The sequence below is a fragment of the Symsagittifera roscoffensis genome, chromosome 10, assembly GCF_963678635.1.
Source record: "Symsagittifera roscoffensis chromosome 10, txSymRosc1.1, whole genome shotgun sequence".
Taxonomy (NCBI): Eukaryota; Metazoa; Xenacoelomorpha; order Acoela; family Convolutidae; genus Symsagittifera; species Symsagittifera roscoffensis.
In genome coordinates, this window is record NC_087071.1 from 40292501 (window position 1) to 40318579 (window position 26079).

The following is a 26079-nucleotide window of genomic DNA, read 5'->3' on the forward strand; positions in this document are numbered from 1 at the left end:
CCTCTTCATAACTTTTTTCAAAAACTCTTATTGCTCCTCTTTCTTTTGTATGACATGTTATTGTATCCCTTGATCAATGTCTGGTCATTTAAAAAATCAAATTTTAGAAATAATCATCTTTGAAAACTTTTGCCAAAATTTAAAATTTCGTTACTTTCGTTATATTATTTGTGTGAGACAGTTTCAGGCTGTTTCCAATGCATTTTCAATGCGAGACGGCCAAATCTTTGGTTACTAATTTTGAGTAACCAAGGTTTATGTCATTTGTGTTCGGTTACGAACACAACCAAAAAAAAATTTTGAGAAATTAAAATGTAAAAAATCAATATTTTTGGTTAATGGAAAAATGCTAGTCATACAATTTACATATATGAAAAAATACTAATCATAGACCTTTCATGCATTTTTCTGCACTTATAGAATTGTATGAAAAGTGTATGATTAGCATTTTTCCATATATGAAAATTGTATGACTAGCATTTTTGGTCAACCCGGGTGACAGAACGTTAACGCTGTCTTTAATGTTTCTCGAATTGTTCCCTCAGATTGGCTATCAATCGATGATTTTTTAGTTATAAATTTTTCAGCATGCTTTGTTCGAAAATTAACTCCGAAACAAAAGCGCTGGGGCTTTATATTTTAATTTCAGGGCCTACGCATTTTAAAACCTGCCAATTTCTTACTAGCCAATAAGTTTTATATTATACATCGATACAATAGCTTTTATAATAATTTCGAAGCGCACAATGAATATTTCATCAACTTTGCTCATACTGAAAATTTGGCCAAAATAACATCATTGTACTTTGCTTGAATACTATTTGACAAATGCAAAGAATGAGGCGTGCTTGAACAATTTTTCGTGAAAATTGCAGGCATTTAACAAATATACACTCGCTTTCAGTTTCAGTTTCAGATTTATTCATCAAACTGAGCCAAGAATTGCATCTGACACGTGATTCTGAAATTCTCATTTCTTTTATTTATACTTTAGATACTTGGATTTCCTTCGTCTTCTGCAGATAAAAGTCGCGAATTCCAATTTTCACCGAGGTGAGATTTTTTTTATTTGAAAAACTACGGTTCTTGACTTACGCTCAATCTTTTAAATAAAATGAGGTATTTGTGTTTTGACATCGTTATGCATGTATATATTTCGATTTCGTTTGACGGTGACGAACCTTGCAAGATACTTCCAATGCTGTATCAAACCAAATAAACCAAACAAACCGACTACCAAAAGCAGTCGGTTCCATAATTTGACATACTATATGGCTATTATATAAACGGTTACATATCAGTATTTAGACAACCGCGTATTCAGACAAATACTGTTTCAACCAATCAGAATCGAGACAACGAAGAAACTAATAAATAATTATTATTTATTTTGGATTATTTGTCTTTTCTCGATTCTGATTGGTTCATACAGTATTTGTCTAAATACTGACGAGTCTGACGACTTTTTAACTAGCCATTTTTGACGGAATTTTTTTATATCATTCGAAAGCTATTGTTGTCTTGAGCTTAAATTTGAAAAGATATTTCACCTGTGATTATTTTTCGTAAAGTTATGAGGGTTTAAAGATTGCCATTTTGGCCATTTTGACCAATTTGGGACAATTAACACGCGATATAATTCGCGCTATTATCGCGTAAGCGGAGATTTAATCCTTCCTAGAAATCGTTCCAAATTGGTTGAAAGAAGCTTATTTGCCGTAATTGATTTGTTACAAGGAGCGAAATCTATTGTTTTCTACTTTATATGGCGTGTGGGGGGATGATTTTCATAGAAAAATTTTCAAATTTTAGAAAAAAAAGTTTTTCATTTTATTTATTTCAGTTAATTTTTTTATGTTGTTTATAATACTGCTCCATAAACGTTAAAAGGCAGTCGGAACTTTCAGGGCTTCGCCCTGATACGAGCAGTCTTGTTTTGTTTTCGGGTTCGTTCTTTGTGGAAAAAATTTGAGAATCTGATGAAGAATTGCAATTCAGACGACAATGTAAGAAATACTACTAAATTTTGCCACAATACAACAATTAGAGTCATTCAAAACTGAGCTGTAGCTATGATAGACAGATCTCTTAAAAATAGTGATTCTCAAACATTCAACTCATTGGAAGCTTATCACATTGAAACACGCACAAGTTAACGTGCAACTGTTTTTGAGCGAAAGTGATAGCCAATTTGCGTAACTTGTCCCAAACCTTCTCAGGGCGGTAACATAAAAAGAACTCTGAGCTTACAGTACACGTAACTAATTGGAAAAAAAACATTTAAACTCTTGGGACGAAGTAATACTGTACACTTTGAAATGAGCCCGCAGTGAGATTCCTAGAATAATAACCGATTATAATCGATTTAAGTGATCAAAAATGTTGCTTCTATGGTTGACTATCATTACACTTTGGGAATACGCAATCGGTTATAATCTATTGTTGTTCTTAGAGAAGTTATCATCTAGTCTATATAGTTTGAATGGTGGGAGTTTGTGTAAAAAACTTGAGGTGAGGGGGAGACAAGTAGAAAAAAGAAAAGAAGGAAACACTGAAATTTTTAGCTGTAGCAAAAAGCAAAATACAACTAAGCGATTACAACGCTCAAGTTTTGAATATTTTGTCATATGGTGCTAACTCAGTTCGTGACAGTTTAAATTCTAGCCATCAATCAACTGTCAATCGTGTTGCTAATTAGTCGGTTGACAGTTGCTGATCTTCGGTTTTGTCTGTCACCCTTGGTTGACCTCTAATGTCACTCTTGGATTTAACTTCGTAAGATTAAGTTACATATATTGTCGGGATTTACTTTTTGCTTGATTCACCTCTTCAACAATGCGCAGTCGGCGGTTTCAAGTGGGGGAAAAACCCACTTGCTATCACCGGATTCTGGCCACCGAAATGCATTGAACCGCCAATGCTATGGGAGTTTTGGATGAATAGATTTCAAGGGGAATAGTGACAAAGTACGCGATTAACCCGAAAAATTATTATTTCGCGACCACTCTCACCGAAACCCAAATCACCGCTTGTAGGGGAAGTGGACGGAAAGAACCGTTTGAAATCCGAACAAACACTAATCTCAAACTTGTACATGTGTCTGAGCGAAAAGGGACAGGATGAGCTGCATAAAAGACGAACACAATTGGACCTCTCAACGGTTCGTTACCCAAGGATGTTAGATGCACTGGAGACGGAATTAAAAAAGGAAAGGAATGAGACGTATGAGACATTCCAATTTCTCGCTCGGAAACAGCAAATCAATGAGAGTCTCGAGTAATTTCACTCTGTTTTAAGTGGGCTTGCGGCCCGATATAACTTGGGAGCATTAGAAGATCGAATCTTCAGGGACTTGTTCATTGTCAACATGAACAACCGTGTAGCGCAGAATGAACTGTGCCGATCCACCAAAACACCGGAATATGTGTTTAGGATTGCTCTTTCGAACGAGTGGGGCAACAAGTACGCAAAATCATATGTAGAAACATCCGCCGGGGAAATATTGGAACCCGAGGATCAGCAGGGGGAGCGATCCAAATAAAATCCAAACCGGTCGGAATAATACAAGGAGGATTCAGAAAAGGTCGTTCACGGGCAGGAGCATGTACCACGGACGCGGATCGATTCGGTGGTGGGGATATGGGGAAATATGATGCAAAGCAATCGATGTTACAACCGCGATCAACCAAACTTTACCCGGGAACATATAAGCAAGTGTCCAGCCAAGGTAGTCACTTCTAATTGTTGTCGCAAAATAGGACCTTTTGAACGTACCTGCAGGGTGAAGCGTGGAAATCGGCGAGGAAGAGGGGCAGTGGGAATAATTTCGGGAGAATGATGACAATAGGGAATCTGGAAGACGACGTAACATCCCAACACGCAAGCTCCATCGGATGGGTAAACCCGAGTAAGCCAGTAGTACCCTCGTAATTTTCAAGCAGCTCGGATGGGGACTACATGGTAATGGCTGTGAGACATAAGAAACTCACTGAGCTTAAAATTGCTGTGGCACAACTGCCGATTCGGATAAACGGAAGAGCTAGTCGGGTGTGGATCAATAGTGGGTCCCCAATCTCTATCTTCACCATCGTGGAATTGCTACGAACCCTTAGAGCATCGGGGTTAAAGCGGGAAAATTCCGTTAGAGCTGATTGGAACTATGACTGTTATTTTTGAGTCAAATGGAACCGACCATTCATCATCTGAAGGGACTTGATGACACAATTGGGACTGCAGTTGGTTCAACAAACGCCAGGTGACCAGATATTGTCTAATGACGAGGAGTTGAAAGAGGAATCGGGGCAAGATGGGGAGCTAGATTTGTGGCAAGACTAATTCGGTTAGCAGTTTTCAAATCTTTTTAAATTGGTGGGGAAAATAAGAAAATATAAGGTGCAGGCGGAATTTTTTGAGAAACTAACACCAGTACAATAGAAGGCTCGACGAGTCCCAGTATCATTACAAGGAAAAGTGGATAAGGAAATCGATAAACTATTGAAACAATGTCACATCGAAAAGCTTGAAGAATGTTTGGATAAATATTTCGTGTCGCCAATCGTAATAACAGTGAAAAAGGTGGGTCAGTAAAACTAGCGCTCGAGTCAAGGGAGCTAAATAAACACGTGCATAAAAATAAATACCAAAAGCTAAATATCGAGGAATTAATAGGCACCGTGGGGCAAACAATCAGCGAGAAGAAACTGGGGGATATATATTTTTTAACAATGGACCTAACGTACGCATATGGTCAGTTTCCTTTGAGCATAAAAACGAGCGTACAATGCAAATTTTTTCTTCTCGGAGATCGGTTAACGGGTAAGTACCGGCTCAAAACAGGACTCTAAGGCCTAATCACGATGCCGGCTGAATTTCAGCGCGCAATGGATTGCTTCTGTCCGAATTTCCACAAGCGCTGTTTGCAAAAAATTGGGACCGGACGGGTGGAGACCGACTTCATTTGCCTCAAGGTACCTCACTGTTGCGGAGAATAAGTATTCGACGAATTAATTAGAAATTTTGGCAGTAGTATCGTGGGCTGAATATTTCCGAAATTACATAATGGGCAGGAAATTTCTTGTAGTAACAGACCAGAAAGCGCTAGTTTCTCTTTTAAACGGCAATAACAAGAAAAACAAAACGATGTTTAGCCGTTTAACGCGGTGGTTGGACCGACTCATTCCTTTTGACTTTCAAGTGGAACAAACACCAGGGGCGAAATATGGGTTGGTGGATTATTTATCACGACATCCAAATAATGAAGCAATACTAATTAGTACCTACGATAACATGTTCACAGTAGCAAAGATTAACTCAAAACGTAACGCTCTCGGTTTTGTTCAAGAAAGCGCATCCAGGGAGAATCAATTACGTAATAATGCATCCAAGGGACCGCATTTTAAAATAAATAACCAACGTTATATTAATATTTGAAAATTCGTCACGCAATAAGCCAGTAGATGGCGTCAAATCATGCGAACAGAAATTGACCAATCAGAAACGAACAAATGGCTTAAACCAACGGTTGCGAAATACGAACGAGAATTTAGTCGGTGCTTTTACTCAATTGGAAAGAAGTTGTTTAAAATTTTCGAATTCAGGAAATCACATCAAAATGGAGCAGAGTGTGAAGAAATTGCAATTTATTTTTGAACGAACTGTTTGGATAGTAGTAGTGACGAGATAGAAAAGTTAACATCGTGTTTAAATTTAGAAGCAATTACCAAGGAGACTAGATCAGTAAGAACAAATCAACTTTATTTTTACCTTCAGCATTTAAAGGCGAAACAATTTCACTGGTGGACCTAAATACTGTGTGTATGTCAATTGTACTCCGCGGATATAAAATTGTGAGCAAGAACACTTCTCATCCTGAGTTATTTAATTTACAATTTTGTGAGTCCAATTATGTTTCCGTTCCTCAACTAAGTGCAATCAGAGACTTAATCAAAACAAAAGACCCAAAAATCCACGAAAAAGTTTCGACTATGAACCGCTATTATTCCCAATTTGTAATCGTTTTTCTTGCGAAGGAAAATGTTGTTTGGATGGATGAAAAACTCGTTATACCTATGAAACTTCAAACCTCAATTAATAACCGAAATCACGCTTTCCATCAAGGAAAAACTAACATGTTTGATGCCGCCAAAGACGTCTGGTATCCTTACATTTACCGGTCGATTGCCTCAAAAGCCGAAAATTGTCCGGAGTGTACAGCCGACGGTAAGACCTTAAAACGCCTTTTAACTAAATTCAGATTGGAAAAACACCCGAACCAAAAAAAAACCTAACGAATCGGTTCAGCTTAATTTTTGGGGTCCCATTAACTAATTAAAAGAGTTTCAGAAATACGTGTTAGTTGCGGTTGATCGTTTCTCACGTTGGCCGTCAGCAATAGTCACTGAAAAAAACCAGTCAGATGAGATCATGAAGTTTCTAAAAAGCTGTATAGCAAACCACGGCGTACCCAGGAAAACCCGTGGAACAGGGAACCACTCTTATGTCAAACGAAGTGAAAGCTTTCTGAAATGGGGAGCGTATCGAAATCACAAAATCACCGGTAAATGACCACCGGGCAACCGGATGTGTAGATTGCAGCATCGGTAGTCTTAAAAACACGATTCGTACAAGAAAAACATCCGGAAGCTTTAGAAAAATGATCGAAAGAGCCCTTGGTGCTCTCAGATTCTCAAAGGTTGCAACGTTGAAAATATCGCCATTCGAGGCGCACCACGGTCGAGAAGCGAATACGGTGCTAAGAAATCTCCCTCCAAAATCTGAATTGGTCTGGAGTAATTAAAACGAAGAAAGTTTGTTTAGATGAAGCTGACCAGAATATGAGGGGCATGCCACATCCTACCGAGACTAACTGGGGCGTGAGGTCAGATCTTGATTACGACCTCAGACACAGGAGCCCTTCGCGCAAGCTCACCGATGAGCAGACCGAAAACCCAGTCGATTAACCGTCTATCATAAAATCCGCGGAACAGAGCGGACAACTGGGACCATCTGGCTCATTGTACCAGCTAACCGGAAACAGAAATTTAAAAAGTTACAAACTAATCCATTCAAAAATATAATCAGGTGGTGCTCATACGTTAACGCCAAACAACGGAGTTGTGCTTAGGAAATCGGGTGCGAAAATGAAGCCAAAGGCAAAAAAAGCAAAGCTAACTTAGCACCACCAACTCCGCAAGAAGTAAAGGAACGGGCCATGAAGAAAGCCAACGCCGAAAAATAGCAGCGGAAAATAAACGGACGACGATTCGAAAATAGTGGGTCAGAATCGGATGAGAGCGACAATCTACCAATTATTTCTGCAAAACGGGCGACAGTAGCAACAGCAGACACACAAGTAGGACCGTCACAGGAAATAGTCACGCCAGCAGGACCAATAAGCGAGCAGGACCAACAAGGACAAGATCAACACGAGAAACAGGGCGACAAAAAAAGTAATCCGGTACCAGATGCTGGAAGTGAAAATGACACTATTCCAGCACGCGGCGGCGAGATGGAGTCCATTCCACCAGACCCTAAGTTACCAGCACCCGCGGATAAGAAACGCAAGACAACACGGAAAGCCAGATTGATCTCATACAGCAGCCAGGACGATAGCCAGGACTAAACAGCGTCGCGAAGAAGTGGACGAAAAAGGACAGCAGTGACGAAAATGGTAGGGGTGATGATCGACTACATAGCTAGCAAAAATGATAGAGAGGAGGAAAAGTAACGTAAAAACTTAAAAACTGAAAAAACTATCGTGAGCCCAGGGAGAGGGTTAACTGTTATTGGTCTTAAACTCAAAATCCGTATCACCACTGAGTGATTTCTTTAGTTGTCTAAAACCGTCGTTATTTAAACTAGTTCAATAACTTTAAAATTCATCACTCAGTATTTTCGTCAATTTCTCACATAATTTAACAATCAACATCTAGCAGTTTTTTCAGTTATTTAAAGTTTTCATTTATTGAAGGGGGAGTGTCATATGGTGCTAATTCAGTTCGTCAGAGTTCTAGCCATCAATCATTTGTCAATCGTGGTGCTAATTAGTCTGTTGACAGGTGCTGACCTTCGGTACTGTCTGTCACCCTTAGTTGACCTCTATTGTCTTTCTTGGATTTAACTTTGTAAGATTAAGTTACACTTACTGTCGGAATTTACTAGCTGCTTGATTCACCTCTTCAACAATTTACTTACTAAGTTTTGGTAAATCGAGATGGTTGCTCAGAAAAACCTATTATAATCCATTATAACCATTATAATCATTCCTAATGGCATAAATTCTCTCCAACTCTATTTGTTTTGTAATCGATTATTAGTCCGTTATTACCAATAAAATTGGATTTTTATAAAGACATTCCATAAAAATCGATTAATATCCATTACCTCATGGCAATGTGAGCGTAACCACGAAGGAATACCCGCATATGGACAATCCTTTTCGTATAAGTGTCACAGCGCATATAAATGTTGAATGTACCATTTTATTTAACATTTCTTGTTTTCGAGTTTTTGAGCGGCAATCAAGGCTCGCTCACTGATCACTATTTCTGTGCTTAGGAAAACCAATTTTTGATTGCAAGGAATTCTCCGAATACTGACCCTTTACGCATAACTGTCGAAATTTATACATATGAACGTATAACGAAAGATATCTATACTAAATGAGAATACGCAGCCCAGCAAGTGTTCAAAAAGATTCAAAAAGACATATTGCCATAAAAAAAACTGAAAACTAACCAGGCTGAAGGTTTCAATTAGAAACTAGTAAATTTTCAAATCACTTTTGTTGTTTCGGCTGATGTTTATCAGGCAATTTTACAGTTTTAGAAATTTAAGAAGAAGTTTCAACAAAATAAACCTACATATCAATAAGTATCCAAGAGCATAATGGTCTAAGAAATGGTCTTGCAAACTGAGGGTATGAGTTTAAAAATCATGTACAGCTGGTTATCGCGCGGACAGAGTTGAGGACATTTCAAAACCACACCAAAAAATTTTATAATGAAATTTTTGTATCGGCGGGGGGGGGGGGGGGGGTTTGGCTCTTTCTCTGCGAAACACATCGGACTCTTTCCAACTTAAGATTATTCATGACTTACTACTATTTGTTCTCCTGTGATAAAACCGATTATAAGTAACATGCGTTTTGGGTTTTATTTAATCGAAAAAAAAAGATTTTTGATTGACAAAATTTTTGATCTAGTAGTAGGTCGGTCTGGTGAAAAGTCGGTCTCACATAAAAACTCTGGAAAAAGACTCCTCGACATAAATTTTGCAGAAATCTGGGAGTTATTAAAAACCATGCTCACTATAACTACAAACCTGACTTATGAAAATTACAAATTCTTTGGGCGAGTCACTAGAAAAAAAACTAGATGACCTAGAGACGGAACTAGTAACAAATACTTTTATTACTAACAGGAGAAATGTGGAAATTCAGAAAAATCTGTGTATCGAATATATAACCCAAAAGAATGTATTAGCTTATGTACTAGTCCACGAAAAAGGCACAAAGATATATCAACCGTTTGTAAAACATCCTGTAAATAGTTCTTTCCAAAATTATATTTTGTAAAAAGCGAACCGACCTTGAAAATTTCATAAAGTTAATTATGTAGAAATTGTGGTCAATTCAAGAAAAGACACCCTACATCTTGCCCCGCTAGAGCGCGAAATTATGTTAATTGCGGCCGTAAAGATCGTTTTGCCAAAAACTGCAAAAACACAGCCTGGGCACAAACCAAGTTGTTGTGTAAAACTCGAGGTTACCCGAAAAAGAAACCCACAGGGATAGCCCACAAAACGACTCAGAATTTGAAATAGACTCGGAATACTTTCTAGTTTTGACAGTTGATAATGACATAAAAGTAAACGCTATAGAGGACAGGGTCGAAGGGCAAGAAGAACAGTTTTTACACACGAAGGACAAGAGCTAAAGAAGACATTAAAGGTGTCTATCGGAAACTTTAGTCCATTCTTTACCGAAATCGAACTGTTTCAGCCAGCTCAGTATCCTTCTTGAAAAATTATGGGAACGAACCCAAGATAAGGGATAGATTCTTATGATTTGATGCAGTTGTCGAAATTACAAAAAAGGCCTATCAAGGATTCGGGAGCTCATTAAACATTATCGGAAAAGTCGTGGTAGGGTTACAATTGAACTGATGGGACGCAAGAACTCAAAAGTTATTTATCACTGAAGGGGCGGAAGGAAACTTGCTGGTCAACGATATCCAAGCGAACCTGGGGATAAAAGTATGCCAAAAGCAGGCGCCACCCGAACATTTCTTTATACGGACACTTCCAAATGAGAACCCCGTCGTGAAGGGATTAAACCTGATCAAATTCAGTTCTGATGCCCACTGTAGTCTAATCTCTGACACACCACAACAGCGTGAGTTAAAATTGTGCATCGCTAATAGATTTTTTGACCTTCTATCAAGAACAGGTGGATCAAAAGCTTTTACTGAAAATACTTCTTTCAGGAACCACTAAAACCATTTCAAGTAAAAAGCAAGCGTACACCTATAGCCTTACTCCCTGAACTCAAACTCTGCAACACTCAGTTACTTGTCGACAGTCATATAGAAAAGCTCAACTGTTCGGAAATTTGTTTTATGTTCCCTATCGTCATAAAAGCCAAAATTACGAATCAATTACTTTTGCATTGAATTCAAAATAAGCAATTTTCCGTAATAGGTATCAAATAGGTAATTTGTTCAAACTAAAAAACAACGTCGCTCTATCATTTAAGGACCAAGACGAGACTAAAGTCTGCTTTTCATCTTAAGTCTGCATATAGCCATATACCATTATCAAGAAACTCGAGTAATCAATGTATTTTTAACTCAAATGGAGGAAACGTGACGGGCTTATATCGATTCAAAACGGGATTTTACGGCCAGGCGAATATGCCAAATTACAACGCATAATGGACCGTTCGACCAAAAAAAGTGCTCAGCCCACATGGTTATTTACAGGACATTTTAATTGCTACAGTAAATAGCGCTAAAGATAATTGCAAACTGGTTTCAGACATTTTAAAAACCCTAGATAATAAGGGAATAGCTGTAATTAAATAAATTTAACCCATAACACAGAGTGGTTGGGAAGCAAGATCGACGAAAATGGAACCACCTCTTTGGCTCATAAATCCAATGCAATCCGCAACCTAAAATGGGTTCAGTTAACCAATGTAAAAAATATATCCCAATTTTAGCATCCTTATCCACGCCGATCAGAGAGCTTATGCAAAAAAAACGGTTTGAGTTATCAGACACACATCTCTCAGCGTTCGAGAATATGGAGAAGGAAATTTGCAATACAGTGACAAATCACCATTTCGACGTCAAACTTAAAACAAGAGAAAACATGACTTATCTCACATAGGTTTTCGACGCTTCTCTTCAGCAAGATTATAGGAGAATTTGGAAAGCGGTTGCTTTTGCGAGCAGATCACTTAATATAACCGAATTAAAATACGGCCCTGATGAACTCAAACTCCTGGGTTTATTCTGGGCACTAGATCGTTTTAAAAACTATCTTTTGGGACAACATTTATCAATCCTATCAGATCATAAAGCATTAATTGGAGCCTTCAAGGATGATATATCCACGAAATCGGCCCAATCTTGCCCTGCCCGTTGAGCAGATAAACTTCACCTTATAATTTCACCGTTGAACATCTGCCGGCTAAAGAAATGGGATTCGTTGAATATTTATCCAGACATCCATAAGACGATCCCGCACCCGTTTCATATGATGAAGAAAAACTTCTTATGCCTCACTAAATCACACTAGTCTCCTTCTCGGCGTTAGGAACTTCATGCCTGGATAATACCGGTCTGAAATAAGAGACGAAATCTCTCAAAAACCGAGTCTTATAACTCAAAATACTCCAACGTGATTGGTCAATTGAACAAAAACCTGAATTTGCAGCAAACTGGACGTAAGAAATGAATTGAGAACGCTGCAGAAGGTGTGTCCACGTTATTCCTCTCACTATTAAATTTCAGTTCGCCAAAATTTTCACTCAAATACAGAAGACTGCTCTCCATCCTGTTAAATAGTTGATTTTCCAAGCAACTTTGTTTTTCTAAAAGAAATGTCAGGACGACTAGATTCAATTGAACAGACCCAGCCTAATCAAGAGAATCCACTTGTAAAAAAGTTTTTCCACTACCCAGCACAAGCTACCCAATGGGCTTTTGAAAGACCGAACTCATACTTATGAGGAAAGTCCAAAAAAGATTAAGCATAAAATATTCACACTCTGTTTGCCCTAAATTTTTGAATCAAAATTCATCGCTCTACTCACAAAACAAGATCTTGTACTAAAAAAACGTTACATCTTTAGACTAAAAACGAAAGCAAAACATTTTACAGATGGGAAATTACTATAAACTCTATAAATAAAACTTACATGTTATTGGGGAATGACTTTATTTTGATGGAAGACTCGTTATCCCGGCACCCGTTAGGCCTACTGAGCTACACAAACTTTACGAATCCCAACCTTTCCAAATCGCCATGAAGAGCCTGGCGACACTCTACATTTGGTGGCCGAAAAATTATCGAGAAATCCAAGTTCATGGAGTGCGTAAAAGCAGTTACAAATCTTAAGCCATTAAGAAAGCACAGAGACCTCGGAAAACTCCCACTAGTCGTTGATCCAAACCAAGAAATGGAAGTAAATTTTGCCGGTTCGTTACTTTTGACTTGGGGAACAAAAAACACATAATCGTCTGCAAAGATCGATTTTCTAAATTTCCTTTAGCTCGAAAATTATCTAGTACATCAGCAAAGTCGGTCATCAATTTTCTTAAAAATTCATAACGTTACATGAGACAGCTAGAACTGTTAGAACGGGCCAAGCTTTGGGGTTTGTTTCGAAAGAAATCTGCGAACTTTGCTATGAACAAAATATAGAAGTTTTATTCTGCCAAGTGTGCAATCACAGAGCTACAGGCTTAGTCGAGAGGCTGATTAGAACAATCAAAGAACAACTTATGGCTATGGCAACAAAACCTTCTTTAGAATAAGCACTGTTGAAAATTAAAAACTGTTTAAGAATTTCAACTCAACAATCTCTAAAAAGCTCTCTCTTTAAAGCCCATTTTGGTAGATCACCAAACACTATCTGGCAAAACCTTGTGAAATCCCCGTCCTCAAAAAACCTAAATTGGAGAAAAAACTCGGTTATGAATAGATAAAGAAAAAAAGCAATGAGCCGAGACAGCCGAGACGATTGGTTAGACGACATAGTGGATTATCACCTAGACGATGACTCTTCTTCATAGGACGATGTCGCGAATGCTTCTAAATATGTAACTTTTTGTTCGGGTTCTCCACCAAAATTTCCCTCACGCGCAGAGAAACAGAAAGCTCTAGACGTTGCAAGTCCCTTGCTGAGCGAACTCAACGCGTGAGACCATTTTCTATAGCAAAATTAAAGAAAAAATGACGAACTGTATTATGAAGGTTTCAAGAGGAAATAGTGAGGGAATCGGAACATACTATAGCTCTTAAGAACTGTACAATAACCCGTAAATCTGTTTTAGCTCTCTAAAAATCAGCCGACCCAAAGAAGGCGAACCTCTGACAGAACAGGCAGCTGGTATAATTCTATGCCACGAAAAGACCAAATAGAATAGTGAAGCGAGCAAGAAATGTTGGTTCAAAAGCTCGAAAGTAAACAAAATCTCCATACAAAATTTGAACAACTGGAAATCGCCAGATGGAATGCGGCAAGGAATAGTTCAAGGAAGATCCTCTTACGAGAGGAAAAAACACAGAAGAAGCGCCTCAGTTTCCTAATTGTTACCGAAAGCGACTTTGATCAGATACCATCGGGACAGCCCGGACAAGGCCAAAAATCAGAAAAAGCTGAAATTATCATACGATTGTCTTTGAACATGTCAATAAAGACCATGAAAGTTGACGACTGCAATGATTTAATTCGCTAGAAAGATCTCAAGCCGTCTATTGTATGAAACTCCGATTATACACAAAACCCTTCAGCTCACAAATCATCTGACATTAAAGGAGAATAAAAATCAACAGAGGATCTGCAGCCCATCACTGTGTAGAATTCAACCCTGACTACATTCCAGCAGCAAATCTGGCATCCGAGCGCCGATTAACCCTCGATACCAACCATTATTTTATTAGACAGCCAGGAAGAGACGGATGACCACTAATTAGAGAAAAGGAAACAAAACGACGAAGTAAGAAAGTCGTAGTTAACCTTGACAATCAACATTGTAAGAAAGTTGAATCCAATCCAAATCTTTTTCTAGGCTCCTCAAATTCAAACCTTACAGGGATGGCCAAGAGAAAATCATCCTCCCCTATGAAGTCACCACCTCCACGGAAGATATCGGGTCTCCACATTGGGCATAACACCAGACCAATTCGGACTATACAGCGTCCATCCTTGTTGGGAGAACGAATTTTTACAGCCTAGTGGAAGATTCCGAGGAGATATCGGGCGAACCCTCGTCAACCTGCATAAAGAAATGGGATTCGTTGAATATTTATCCAGACATCCATAAGGCGATCCCGCACCCGTTTCATATGATGAAGAAAAACTTCTTATGCCTCACTAAATCACACTAGTCTCCTTCTCGGCGTTAAGAACTTCATGCCTGGATATTACCGGTCTGAAATAAGAGACAAATTCTCTCAAAAACCGAGTCATATAACTCAAAATACTACAACGTGATTGGTCAATTGAACAAAAACCTGAATTTGCAACAAACTGGACGTAAGAAATGAATTGAGAACGCTGCAGAAGGTGTGTCCACTTTATTCCTCTCACCATTAAATTTCAGTTCGCCAAAGTTTTCACTCAAATACAGAAGACTGCTCTCCATCCTGTTAAATAGTTGATTTTCCAAGCAACTTTGTTTTTCTAAAAGAAATGTCAGGACGACCAGATTCAATTGAACAGACCCAGCCTAATCAAGAGAATCCACTTGTAAAAAAGTTTTTCCACTACCCAGCACAAGCTACCCAATGGGCTTTTGAAAGACCGAACTCATACTTATGAGGAAAGTCCAGAAAAGATTAAGCATAAAATGTTCACACTCTGTTTGCCCTAAATTTTTGACTCAAAATTCATCGCTCTACTCACAAAAAAAGATCTTGTACTAAAAAAAACGTTACATTTTTAGACTAAAAACGAAAGCAAAACATTTTACAGATGGGAAATTACTATAAACTCTATAAATAAAACTTACATGTTAATGGGGAATGACTTTATTTTGATGGAAGACTCGTTATCCCGGCACCCGTTAGGCCTACTGAGCTACACAAACTTTACGAATTCCAACCTTTCCAAATCGCCATGAAGAGCCTGGCGACACTCTGCATTTGGTGGCCGAAAAAATATCGGGAAATCCAAGTTCATGGAGTGCGTAAAAGCAGTTACAAATCTTAAGCCATTAAGAAAGCACAGAGACCTCGGAAAATTCCCACTAGTCGTTGATCCAAACCAAGAAATGGAAGTAAATTTTGCCGGTTCGTTACTTCTGACTTGGGGAACAAAAAACACATAATCGTCTGCAAAGATCGATTTTCTAAATTTCCTTTAGCTCGAAAATTATCTAGTACATCAGCAAAGTCGGTCATCAATTTTCTTAAAAATTCTTAACGTTACATGAGACAGCTAGAACTGTTAGAACGGGCCAAGCTTTGGGGTTTGTTTCGAAAGAAATCTGCGAACTTTGCTATGAACAAAATATAGAAGTTTTATTCTGCCAAGTGGGCAATCACAGAGCTACAGGCTTAGTCGAGAGGCTGATTAGAACAATCAAAGAACAACTTATGGCTATGGCAACAAAACCTTCTTTAGAATAAGCACTGTTTAAGAATTTCAACTCAACAATCTCTAAAAAGCTTTCTCTTTAAAGCCCATTTTGGTAGATCACCAAACACTATCTGGCAAAACCTTGTGAAATCCCCATCGTCAAAAAACCTAAATTGGAGAAAAAACTCAGTTCCGAATAGATAAAGAAAAAAGTAATGAGCCCGGACAGCCGAGACGATTGGTTAGACGACATAGTGGATTGTCACCTAGACGATGACTCTTCTTCATAGGACGATGTCGCGAATGCTTCTAAATATGTAACTTCTTGTTCGGGTTCTCTACCAAAATTTCCCTCACGCGCAGAGAAACAGAAAGCTCTAGAGGTTGCAAATCCCTTGCTGAGCGAACCCAACGCGTGAGACCATTTTCTATAGAAAAATTAAAGAAAAAATGACGAACCGTATTATGAAGGTTTCAAGAGGAAATAGTGAGGGAATCGGAACATACTATAACTCTTAAGAAGTGTACAATAACCCGTAAATCTGTTTTAGCTCTCTAAAAATCAGCCGACCAAAAGAAGGCGAACCTCTGACAGAACAGGCAGCTGGTATAATTCTATGCCACGAAAAGACCAAATAGAATAGTGAAGCGAGCAAGAAATGTTGGTTCAAAAGCTCGAAAGTAAACAAAATCTCCATACAAAATTTGAACAACTGGAAATCGCCAGACGGAATGCGGCAGGGAATAATTCAAGGAAGATCCTCTTACGAGAGGAAAAAGCACAAAAGAAGCGCCTCAGTTTCCTAATTGTTACCGAAAGCGACTTTGATCAGATACCGTCGGGACAGCCCGGACAAGGCCAAAAATCAGAAAAAGCTGAAATTATCATACGATTATGTTTGAACATGTCAATAAAGACCATGAAAGTTGACGACTGCAATGATTTAATTCTCTAGAAAGATCTCAAGCCGTCTATTGTATGAAACTCCGATTATACACAAAACCCTTCAGCTCACAAATCATCTGACATTAAAGGAGAATATAAATCAACAGAGGATCTGCAGCCCATCACTGTGTAGAATTCAACCCCTGACTACATTCCAGCAGCAAATCTGGCATCCGAGCGCCGATTAACCCTCGATACCAACCATTATTTTATTAGACAGCCAGGAAGAGACGGATGACCACTAATTAGAGAAAAGGAAACAAAACGACGAAGTAAGAAAGTCGTAGTTAACCTTGACAATCAACATTGTAAGAAAGTTGAATCCAATTCAAATCTTTTTCTAGGCTCCTCAAATTCAAACCTTACAGGGATGGCCAAGAGAAAATCATTCTCCCCTATGAAGTTACCACCTCCACGGAAGATATCGGATCTCCACATTGGGCATAACACCAGACCAATTCGGACTATACAGCGTCCATCCTTGTTGGGAGAACGAATCTTTACAGCCTAGTGGAAGATTCCGAGGAGAGATCGGGCGAACCCTCGTCAAACTGCATAAAGACTCCTATTATTTCATCATTTGAGGCCGTACCAATTGAATTAGAAAATCCGCTGGTAACCATCGTAAATCTTACGACCCAAAATAAAGCAAAGAACATATAGACGGCATTTTCTATCCACTCTTCTACATCGCCACACACGAAGGTTGAATTTGACCCGATAGTGCGAGAAAACCAGTACGACCCGACGGACAGTCCCATGGAGCCTCCAAATTGTGACATTATTGACTGTTATCGAAGCCATAGACACCTTAGGTCAATCAATGACGTTAGAATAACTTAGACGATGTACCGACTTGAGAGCAAAAACGAACGAGACACCTCCTTAACTCAAAAACCTGCATAAAACCTCCTAACCTTTACCGCTAAATGCTTTATAAAACTCTTGTGAATCTTTTGCATTTCCTTTAACCGTTACCGCACGAAATAACAGCTTAAACTAAATAGAATATAAGATTCATAAAATTAAAGGTATCAAAGTTATAAGGTTATTAATTAATTTTCGGCCATACCTCGACTAGATTCAAGACTATGACGCGACGAATTGCCGGATGTAATTAAATTTCAGATTATCACGAGAAGGACTTTCAAATCTTAGTTTCGGCCATCGATATTTTTTTGCTGTAAGATGTCAGTTTTAATGATGAAAAAATTCAAACCTGGGCCAAGGTCATATAAGGTCGGATCAAACAAACCCGAACAATAACAGCCGCACCGATACTGAAACCGAAAACAATAGTCTGGACTGGGTTTTTTAGTCGCGCACAAAGTCTGGAAATGTCGTAAATCAGTCGACCGGTTTACGACATTTCCAGACTTTGTGCGCGACTAAAAAACGCAGTTCAGACTATTGTTCTCGGTTTCAGTATCGGTGCGGCTGTTACTGTTCGGGTTTATTTGACCCGACCTTATTTGACCTTGGCCCGGGTTTGACTTTTTTCATCATAAAAACTGACATCTCACAGCAAAAAAAATATCGATGGCCGAAACTAAGATTTGAACTTCCTTCCAGTCATAATAGAAGCCTTGTCACTTTTCAACGCACGTCAAGAACAAAAATGGCGTGTGATTTTGAATTTACAATTATCAGGCCTAGTTTTAGATCAAAGTTTTAGATCAAAATTTTTAAATTGTTTCGAAAGTTTGCTTATTAGCTGGCTTCAAAAATTTTACAATTTTTCAAGCCATCAACTTGAATTGAAATCAAATCAGTGCACTGTTGACCTTTTTAATAAAAGCTTGCTAGAAAAAATTCTCAAATGAAATAACACTACTCATTATTGCGAAAAAAATGTACCAAGGTGTACCAATTTTCTGTTCCGGTTTTCAAAAGTTTATGATATTTTAGACTCCAACAGCCAGCGTATACTTACCCCTTCAAGTTTCCCCAGCCAAACTGCTGATCCGTCAGAATATCTCACAAATAACTTTCTGAAGTGTTGAAAAATGGCGTGCAGCTCATCAGGAGATTTCACACGGAAAGACATCACTGACAACTTTACTTGCTCTATTTGCTGTGATGTGTTTTGGGACCCCAGAATACTACCTTGTGGTCATATGTATTGCGGTCATCCTCGTCTGTGTTTGTATAGTCTACAGAATACTAACGCTAATGGGTAGGCAAAACTGTTTATTTTTATTAACTTGTGAAAACTTGTTTGGCCAAAAAATGCTTTGCTTTTATCAGCGGGTCGACGTCCATGCAAGAAAGTTGCCTATCAATGAGTTTTCATTTATTGATTCTATAAGAAATATTACTCATAGTTTTACTCAATTTTTTCATAGTATGAAATTGTATGGTAAGCACTTTTTTTAATCTGAAAAAGTAAGTAATTTTTTTTTCATAGTATGAAATTCAATGGCCGGCTTTTTTTTCATAATATGAAGATAAAAGAGAGGAATTTTTTGCATAGTGTGAAATTGTTATGGTAAGCACCTTTTCAGAGACTGAAAATGTATGGTAAGCTTTATTTTCCATAGTCTGAGATGGTATTGTAAGTATTTTTTCCTAGTCTTAAACAAATTCATCTTTCATCTTCATTTTATGAGAAAATATCCTGGCCATACAAATTCATACTATGAAAAAAAAATTACCATACTTTTTCAGACTAGGAAAAAATACTTACAATACCATTTCAGAATATGGAAAATAAAGCTTACCATACATTTTTAGTCTCTGAAAAGGTGCTTACCGTAACAATTTCACACTATCCAAAAAATTCCTCTCTTTTATCTTCATATTATGAAAAAAAAGACGGCCATTGAATTTCAAAGTTTGAAATTGTATGGCAAGCATTTTTTCATAGTCTAAAAACGTAGAGGGGTTTTTTTTCTCAGAATATGGAGATGAATGACAAACATTTTTTCCTAGTCTGAAAAAGTATGGTAATTTTTTTCATAGTATGAATTTGTATGGCCATGATTTTTTTTTTCATTATATGAAGATGAAAGATAAACGTTTTTTAAAAGTTTAAAATTGCATGGCAAGGACTTTTTCATAGCCTAAAAACGTATGGTAAATTTTTTTTCAAAGTATGAAATTGTATGGCCAACCTTGTTTTCTCAGAAAATGAAAAAGAATGACAAACAATTTTTCATAGTTTGAAACTGTATACCGCGAGGGTCACCGTTTCTACTCAATCTGTAAGCTCTGGCAAACTTCTCGGGTCGACTCTATGAACTTTTGATTGGGTCCATCCTCAGAACCAAAAGTCGAGGGTGTTAAGGCACAGACTCTATGGTTAAGGTCCAGACGCCTTGGTTTTTCCTTGATATTTGTACTTTTCAAAACTATGAGGGTTGGTTGGTGACCAGAACCGGGTGTTTTACAAAATTGGAGCAGTGTCAGGCACCCGACATTTTTTGTCTCCACAATATGGCTTCACAAGATAGGTGGAGACAAAAACAGAGCAATTTTTGCTCAGAATGTTAAGATGAATGACAAACTGTGTTTGAAACTGTATAGTAAGCACTTTTTCATAGTATAAAGTTTTATGGCCAGCTTTTTTTCATAATATGAAGATAAATGATTAGAATTTTTTCATAGAATGAACATGTATGGTAAGCGCTTTTTTCTAATCTTAAAAAGTATGTAATTTTTTTTTTTCATAGTATGAAATTAAATGGCCGGCCTTTTTTTCATAAATGAAGATCAGTGATTCGAATATTTTCATAGTATGAAATTATATGGCAAGCATTTTTTCGTTGTAAGAAATTGTTTACAAGCCATTTTTCATGTATGAATCTGAATGGCAAGCATTATCGTCAACCAGGAAAATAACATTTGAAATATTGGTTCAAAGATGAGTTTGTTCACATATACGGACCTAAAAAGGGCTATTATTACCGCATGATTTACCAAACAGCACTTTTTATCGGAAGCTAGCATTTAAACTCGTTTATTCCCTCTTTGTCTGTTTTGGCCTTTGAGTTTAACAACTCAAGAAAATCAAAAATCGAAAAACTGCTCTGTTTCAACCAATTCTTGAGGTTTCGGTTTTAGGTTTTTGACAAAAAAAACTTCAGTCAAAAAGGCGAAACATCGGTCAAAAAGAATCGGTTCATGAGTCAACCATGAATCGGATCATGAGTCTAGTCAAATGATACCAAACAGCAGAACAGTTTTGTTGCATAGCGACAACGAGACCAAAAGTGACCATCATGAGAGCCAGCTGAGGTAATCTATGACCGATTGCAAAGTTCTGACTTTTTTTAGCTTGTTAATCAACTTCTTTTGTCGATGCCGCCTTGGAAATTAACGTTTACTTGATTAACTGTTTCGTGGCCGGTCTGCTGAAAAACTTTCAATCTTTTATTCATTTTAAACCCGGTAAATAAGTTTTTTCCAGTCCGGTGTTTTTTTTGTATTTTAGAAGAGTAATTTGGAGATCATGCTAAAAAAGTCTCAGGAGCTTAAAGCGTCTAGGGCAATAATGGACTTCTATCATTAAAAATACTTAATTCCTAAAAAAATCTGTATGAAAAATGAAGTGATAAGTGATAAAACAAAATAAGGGAAAAAAAAAACAAAATAAACGAAATAAAATAAACGAAATAAATCAATTGGTTTCACGATGAATCATCCTTCGACCAAAACCTATCTTGTGGGGCCATTTTGTGGAGACATAAATTGTCGGGTGCTTGACACCGCACCAATTTTGCAAAACACCCGGTTCTGGTCACCAATCAACCCTCATAGTTTTGAAAAGTACAAATATCAAGGAAAAACCAAGGTGTCTGGACCTTAACCACAGAGTCTGTGCCTTAACACCCTCGACTTTTGGTTCTGAGGATGGACCCAATCAGAAGTTCATAGAGTCAACCCGAGAAGTTTGCCAGATCTTACAGATTGAGTTGAAACGGTGACCCGCGCAGTAGAAAGCACGGAACTTTTTAAAGCGGTTGATCATCTGTGGAAAAGGGCAAAAAGTATCTTGGCTAATTGTGGATAATTTCCACAGTATCTATCAACTAAAATCTTTGTTTTCGTATACTCTTTGATGGTTGAAAAAGTACTCTTTTCAGAAATGGTTTTAATAGGACTTTCACTTCAAAAACTGTAAGCATTTTAAACTTTAAATTTTTCAGATTACCCTGTATGTACCCGTTCCATAGGATGCCACTATTTTCTTTTGAAATAAAAGCTTATTAAACATTTTGATAATGAATTGTAAAATACGATAAAAATTTCTTTAATATATATTAAGTTCTTGTATGTTGTTCCAAACACGTAGAGCTATCATAAAAAAATTAAAAGAAATTTCGTATTGCTGTTTGAGACGACTTTTTTACGACTAGGTTTACTTATTGATGTTTGGATAATCTAAGTTGATATATAAGCTAGGAACAAATTTTTCGTTTTGTTCTAAACAACTCAATTTTTTGCTTTTTCTTTGAGTAAAATAGCCGGCTAGTGTTAGTGGCTTCACATAAGAGGGCGCTTATTGGCAGCGTCTAATGTTTTTGGTAAGGGCTTTCTTATAGGTTTTAATATTGAAATACCATGCCGTTTTTCTTAAGCTTTTTTTCTTGTTTTTTTTTAGTTGGATTGGATAGAACTCTAAGAATATTGACAAATGGTTTTTCTTCAACTCTCTCAGTTTCGGTGGAAAATTTTATCTAATAATTTGAAATTTACTAAATTTGCTGCAACAATGAATTCTGTTTTTTTTTAAAGTTTTTCAAAAGTCAAATTTAATGAATGCCTTTCGAAATATTTGGACAGAGTCTTACAGCTTATGTTAAGTTGAACACTTTGGCGTGTTGAACCTTGGCATCCGTTTGATATTGGGTAGTTCAGACTATGTAGAATAAAAAAGTGGTCCAAGGAATGCACCTTGTTGAACGTCTTGAAGAAAATCATTGATTTTTGTATGATTTTTTTGTTTTCTATCGTTCACAATCGTTCAAAAAAGTTCAATCATATCAATCGAGATTTTTGAGATACCTATATTTGGAACTTTAAACTTTATAAAACTGTGGCTGACGGAGTATGATGCCTTTAAAAGATCAAGAAAGGAGTTAGCAACAATTTTTTTTTGTAACAATTGCTTTCCGAAATGATTCAGTACAGAATACGAATATGATGTGATCGGAAGCCAAAATATTTTTCAATTTTTGCATGAAACCTGGCTTGAAGTCTGAACCCGTCAAGGAACCTGGACAGGAAGGTAAATTTTTTTGAATTCTCGTAAAAAAATTTTATTCTCTCAACTTTTTTTTATTGGAAAGCAGAAAAAGGGGAGCAGTGGTGAAGTGGTTACGTCTCCGCCTCTCAATCGAAAGGTCGGATGTTCGAGGCCCACCATGATCCGTGCTCGTTGCTTGAGGGTGAGGCAACATTACCCAGCCCAGAAAAACCAAAAAAATTGCATGTAGTTCTTAAGCAGGGGCACAACAGCGGTTCGCCGTGATGAACTGTACAGCTCGTATGTTGGTACTATCCCTCGTGGATAAATGATCTTTATCTTAAACAAAAAACCGGATTCGAATATAAAATCAGCGAAACGCACTTCTTGAGGCGTCTGTTTAAAGGATTGCCTGTTAATAGTCAATCTAGAAATCGGGAAGATTTTTGTTTTATGAAACTAGCAAACTCATCAGACTGTGTTTTAGGGCAGTATTACTGAAATGTGCAATTTGCAACGCGGAACACGCAGTGAACATAGTGGACCTAAAGCCCATGTTCGAAATAAGAGATGGCTTGAAACTTTTGTCACCGAGCCAGCAAGACGAGGAGGCTTTGTGGCAAAGTCCGCAAAACTCGGTCAAAATTACGTTGCCTTTCTGCCGCATGCACACAAAATGGGAGCAGGAATTTTGGTGTGTCACATGTCGAGAACCTTCGTGTACACAATGCGTTAGTCTGTATCATAAAGATCACAATTTGAAGATATTGAAAAACGTTATTGATAATATTTGTTCGTCAGCAATTCAGAGGGTTGAAAAACTTCAAAATAAAGTAGAAATCCAAGCTCTGACCAAAAATATTGCGCAGCTTAAATCAGAAGTTGCTTATCACAAATATATGATGAAGTTGTACCAGAAAAAACTCGACGAGGTGGAAAAACTGGTCATTGAGCCAAAAGTTCTCTCAGCCGACAAAGAATGGGTGAAAAACGTCAAGGCTGGGACTCTTCAAAATGTTAAGTCCGGGACATTTTCATCAGCTTTTCGGTTGATGAAACGAGAAGATAGTAAATTGCTGATTTCAGAGGCGGGTTTCAGATTTTCTGCCCAAATTCCAATTTCTAATCAATTTCCACATTTTTTGAACGATAGCCAACAGTTAATGGAATTGGGCGGATTCAGGTTTTCGGTGTCGGCTTCGATTGCTGAAAAGACGGAAGAAAACGAGCTAAAAACCTGGAAGGCTGATGAAACACTTTGCTGGAAAATTGGCACACGAAATGAAGAGCATTTGCATAATTTAGTGGTCAAATATAAACTTCTAAACTGGAATGACAGAAACAAATCGAAAGAGATGAAATGTGAAATAAAACAAGATAGCGTGAAATATTGCAGTAAGATGGGCGCGTATGCTGTTTGTTCAGATGATTTCATGAGTTTGCAAGAAACTTTCTTTTACAAAAGCGGTTGGATCAGAAATGATAAACTTCATTTGGAAGTGTATATCATCAATCAATGAAAATTACTACGCGTAAACTTGAAGATAATTTTTATGTTTTTCATAATTTTATGATGACCTTTCAATAATGTAGTTTTTGTATCTCAACGTCAGATCTGTGTTAGAAGTAAGTTTAGTTGTCTTGAATAAAAATGTAAATAGAATGAGAATGCAAATAGTTTCGATTTAGTTTTCAAATGTTTCCGATAACTACTTTTCCAGAATGCGCGTTTTTTTAAGAGTAGCTAGAGGCTCCAGTCTGAAAACGATTCGATTCTGACCAAGATTAAGATAAGACCCAAATTTGAGATTTCCAGATCGGCGCGACTTAAAATGGGCAATTTAAGACCAGCTCGACTGAATCTTGGTGTATCAAAATACAAACGCGACCCCAAACAAAGTTTGTGACAAGCGCGAATTTAGTAATTAGCGCGAAAACAAATGGCAACTCCCGACTGTCGAGGTGAAAAGTCCGGCGCGACCGGAAAAAATTGACCATTACGTTTCAAACTGTGCATTGTAAGCGAAATCCGCAACAGGCCAAAATTGATACTTTTCTTTGATGTTGTATGCTGTTCTGGATTCCACAAACAAATACCTGACACATTTTACCACTCAAAATCGCTCCAAAATTAGGCGAATTTGCGGAATCCGCAACTGTATTTGCGGAATCCAGAACTCTTCATCGAATCCACGAACAAATGATAAAACATTTGTATCGTTAAATCGAGCTATTGAGGAATCGACAACTGTAAGTGGAATCCGCAAATTGTCAATGGAATCAGCAGACTGTAAGTGGAATCCGCAAATTTTATGCGGAATCCGCAATTTGTATGCGGTAACGTTTTAATTTTTATCTTTTATTTAATAAGTGAACTTCAGCAAGTTCAATCTCAATTACTACGTTGATCAGATACCAGTTGAAAAACTTGTCAGTCTCAATTTTCGTCACTAAGTTCGATCTCAATTACTGTAACCCAAATTCGATCTCAACTCATGTCAAACATACCACTTCGATCCCAATTCCTATCAGCCCAATTTTGATCTCAATTTCTGCCATCAATCTGAATTCCTGCAAAGTGAACAAATTGAACAAACTATAAAGGAAACTCGCTCTATTTTGATCAGTTCTTTTCAATCAATTAATTCAAAAAAAAACATTAAAGAATTTTAGTTTAGCCTTTCTCAAGTATTTTCATTTTTCGAATATACAGTTTGATAAGGCAACGTTTTTAGGAACATATTTTTGTTTTTTAAATTAAAATTTACTTTAGCTGTAGTTGTTAAAGTTTTGTTATTTTTTTATCGGAAATGGATTTACTCATATTAGTTTTTTTTAAATAGATAATTTACTCCCTATGAGCAAGTTACACCAAATAGACAGTTCAATCCCTATGAGCAACTTTGATGGGCCGGCTTAAGTTTCATAACACATATTGCATACAGTAGAAAAAAGACGGCAACTTACCGTAATTTGAAGAGCTCAAACAATAACAAACTTTCATAACAACAAACGGTACAAACAATTCAAGTTGTTCACTCCAAGTCATTAAAAAAAATCCTGGGCGGACTCGGACAAATTATGTTTGAATACTTCTCGGTAGTTTTCCTCGACGGCACACCTACCACGGCATGCTTT

The 26079-nt window shown here is 37.5% G+C and overlaps 1 protein-coding gene across 2 annotated transcripts; it reads left to right on the top strand.

Annotated features, from left to right (window-relative positions):
- Positions 1–841: 841 nt before the first annotated feature.
- LOC134855398 (tripartite motif-containing protein 2-like) lies at positions 842–24603 on the top strand. 2 transcript variants are annotated; one of them, XM_063871905.1, is made up of 3 exons: positions 842–1053; positions 18663–18930; positions 23429–24603. In XM_063871905.1, exons 2-3 carry the CDS (start codon positions 18761–18763, stop codon positions 24459–24461), a joined length of 1203 nt encoding a protein of 400 aa, XP_063727975.1. In that variant the 5' UTR covers positions 842–1053; positions 18663–18760; the 3' UTR covers positions 24462–24603. The 2 variants fall into 2 exon arrangements, with proteins under 2 accessions (XP_063727975.1, XP_063727976.1); XM_063871906.1 differs by lacking the exons at positions 842–1053; positions 18663–18930 and adding an exon at positions 20893–20990.
- Positions 24604–26079: the final 1476 nt, after the last annotated feature.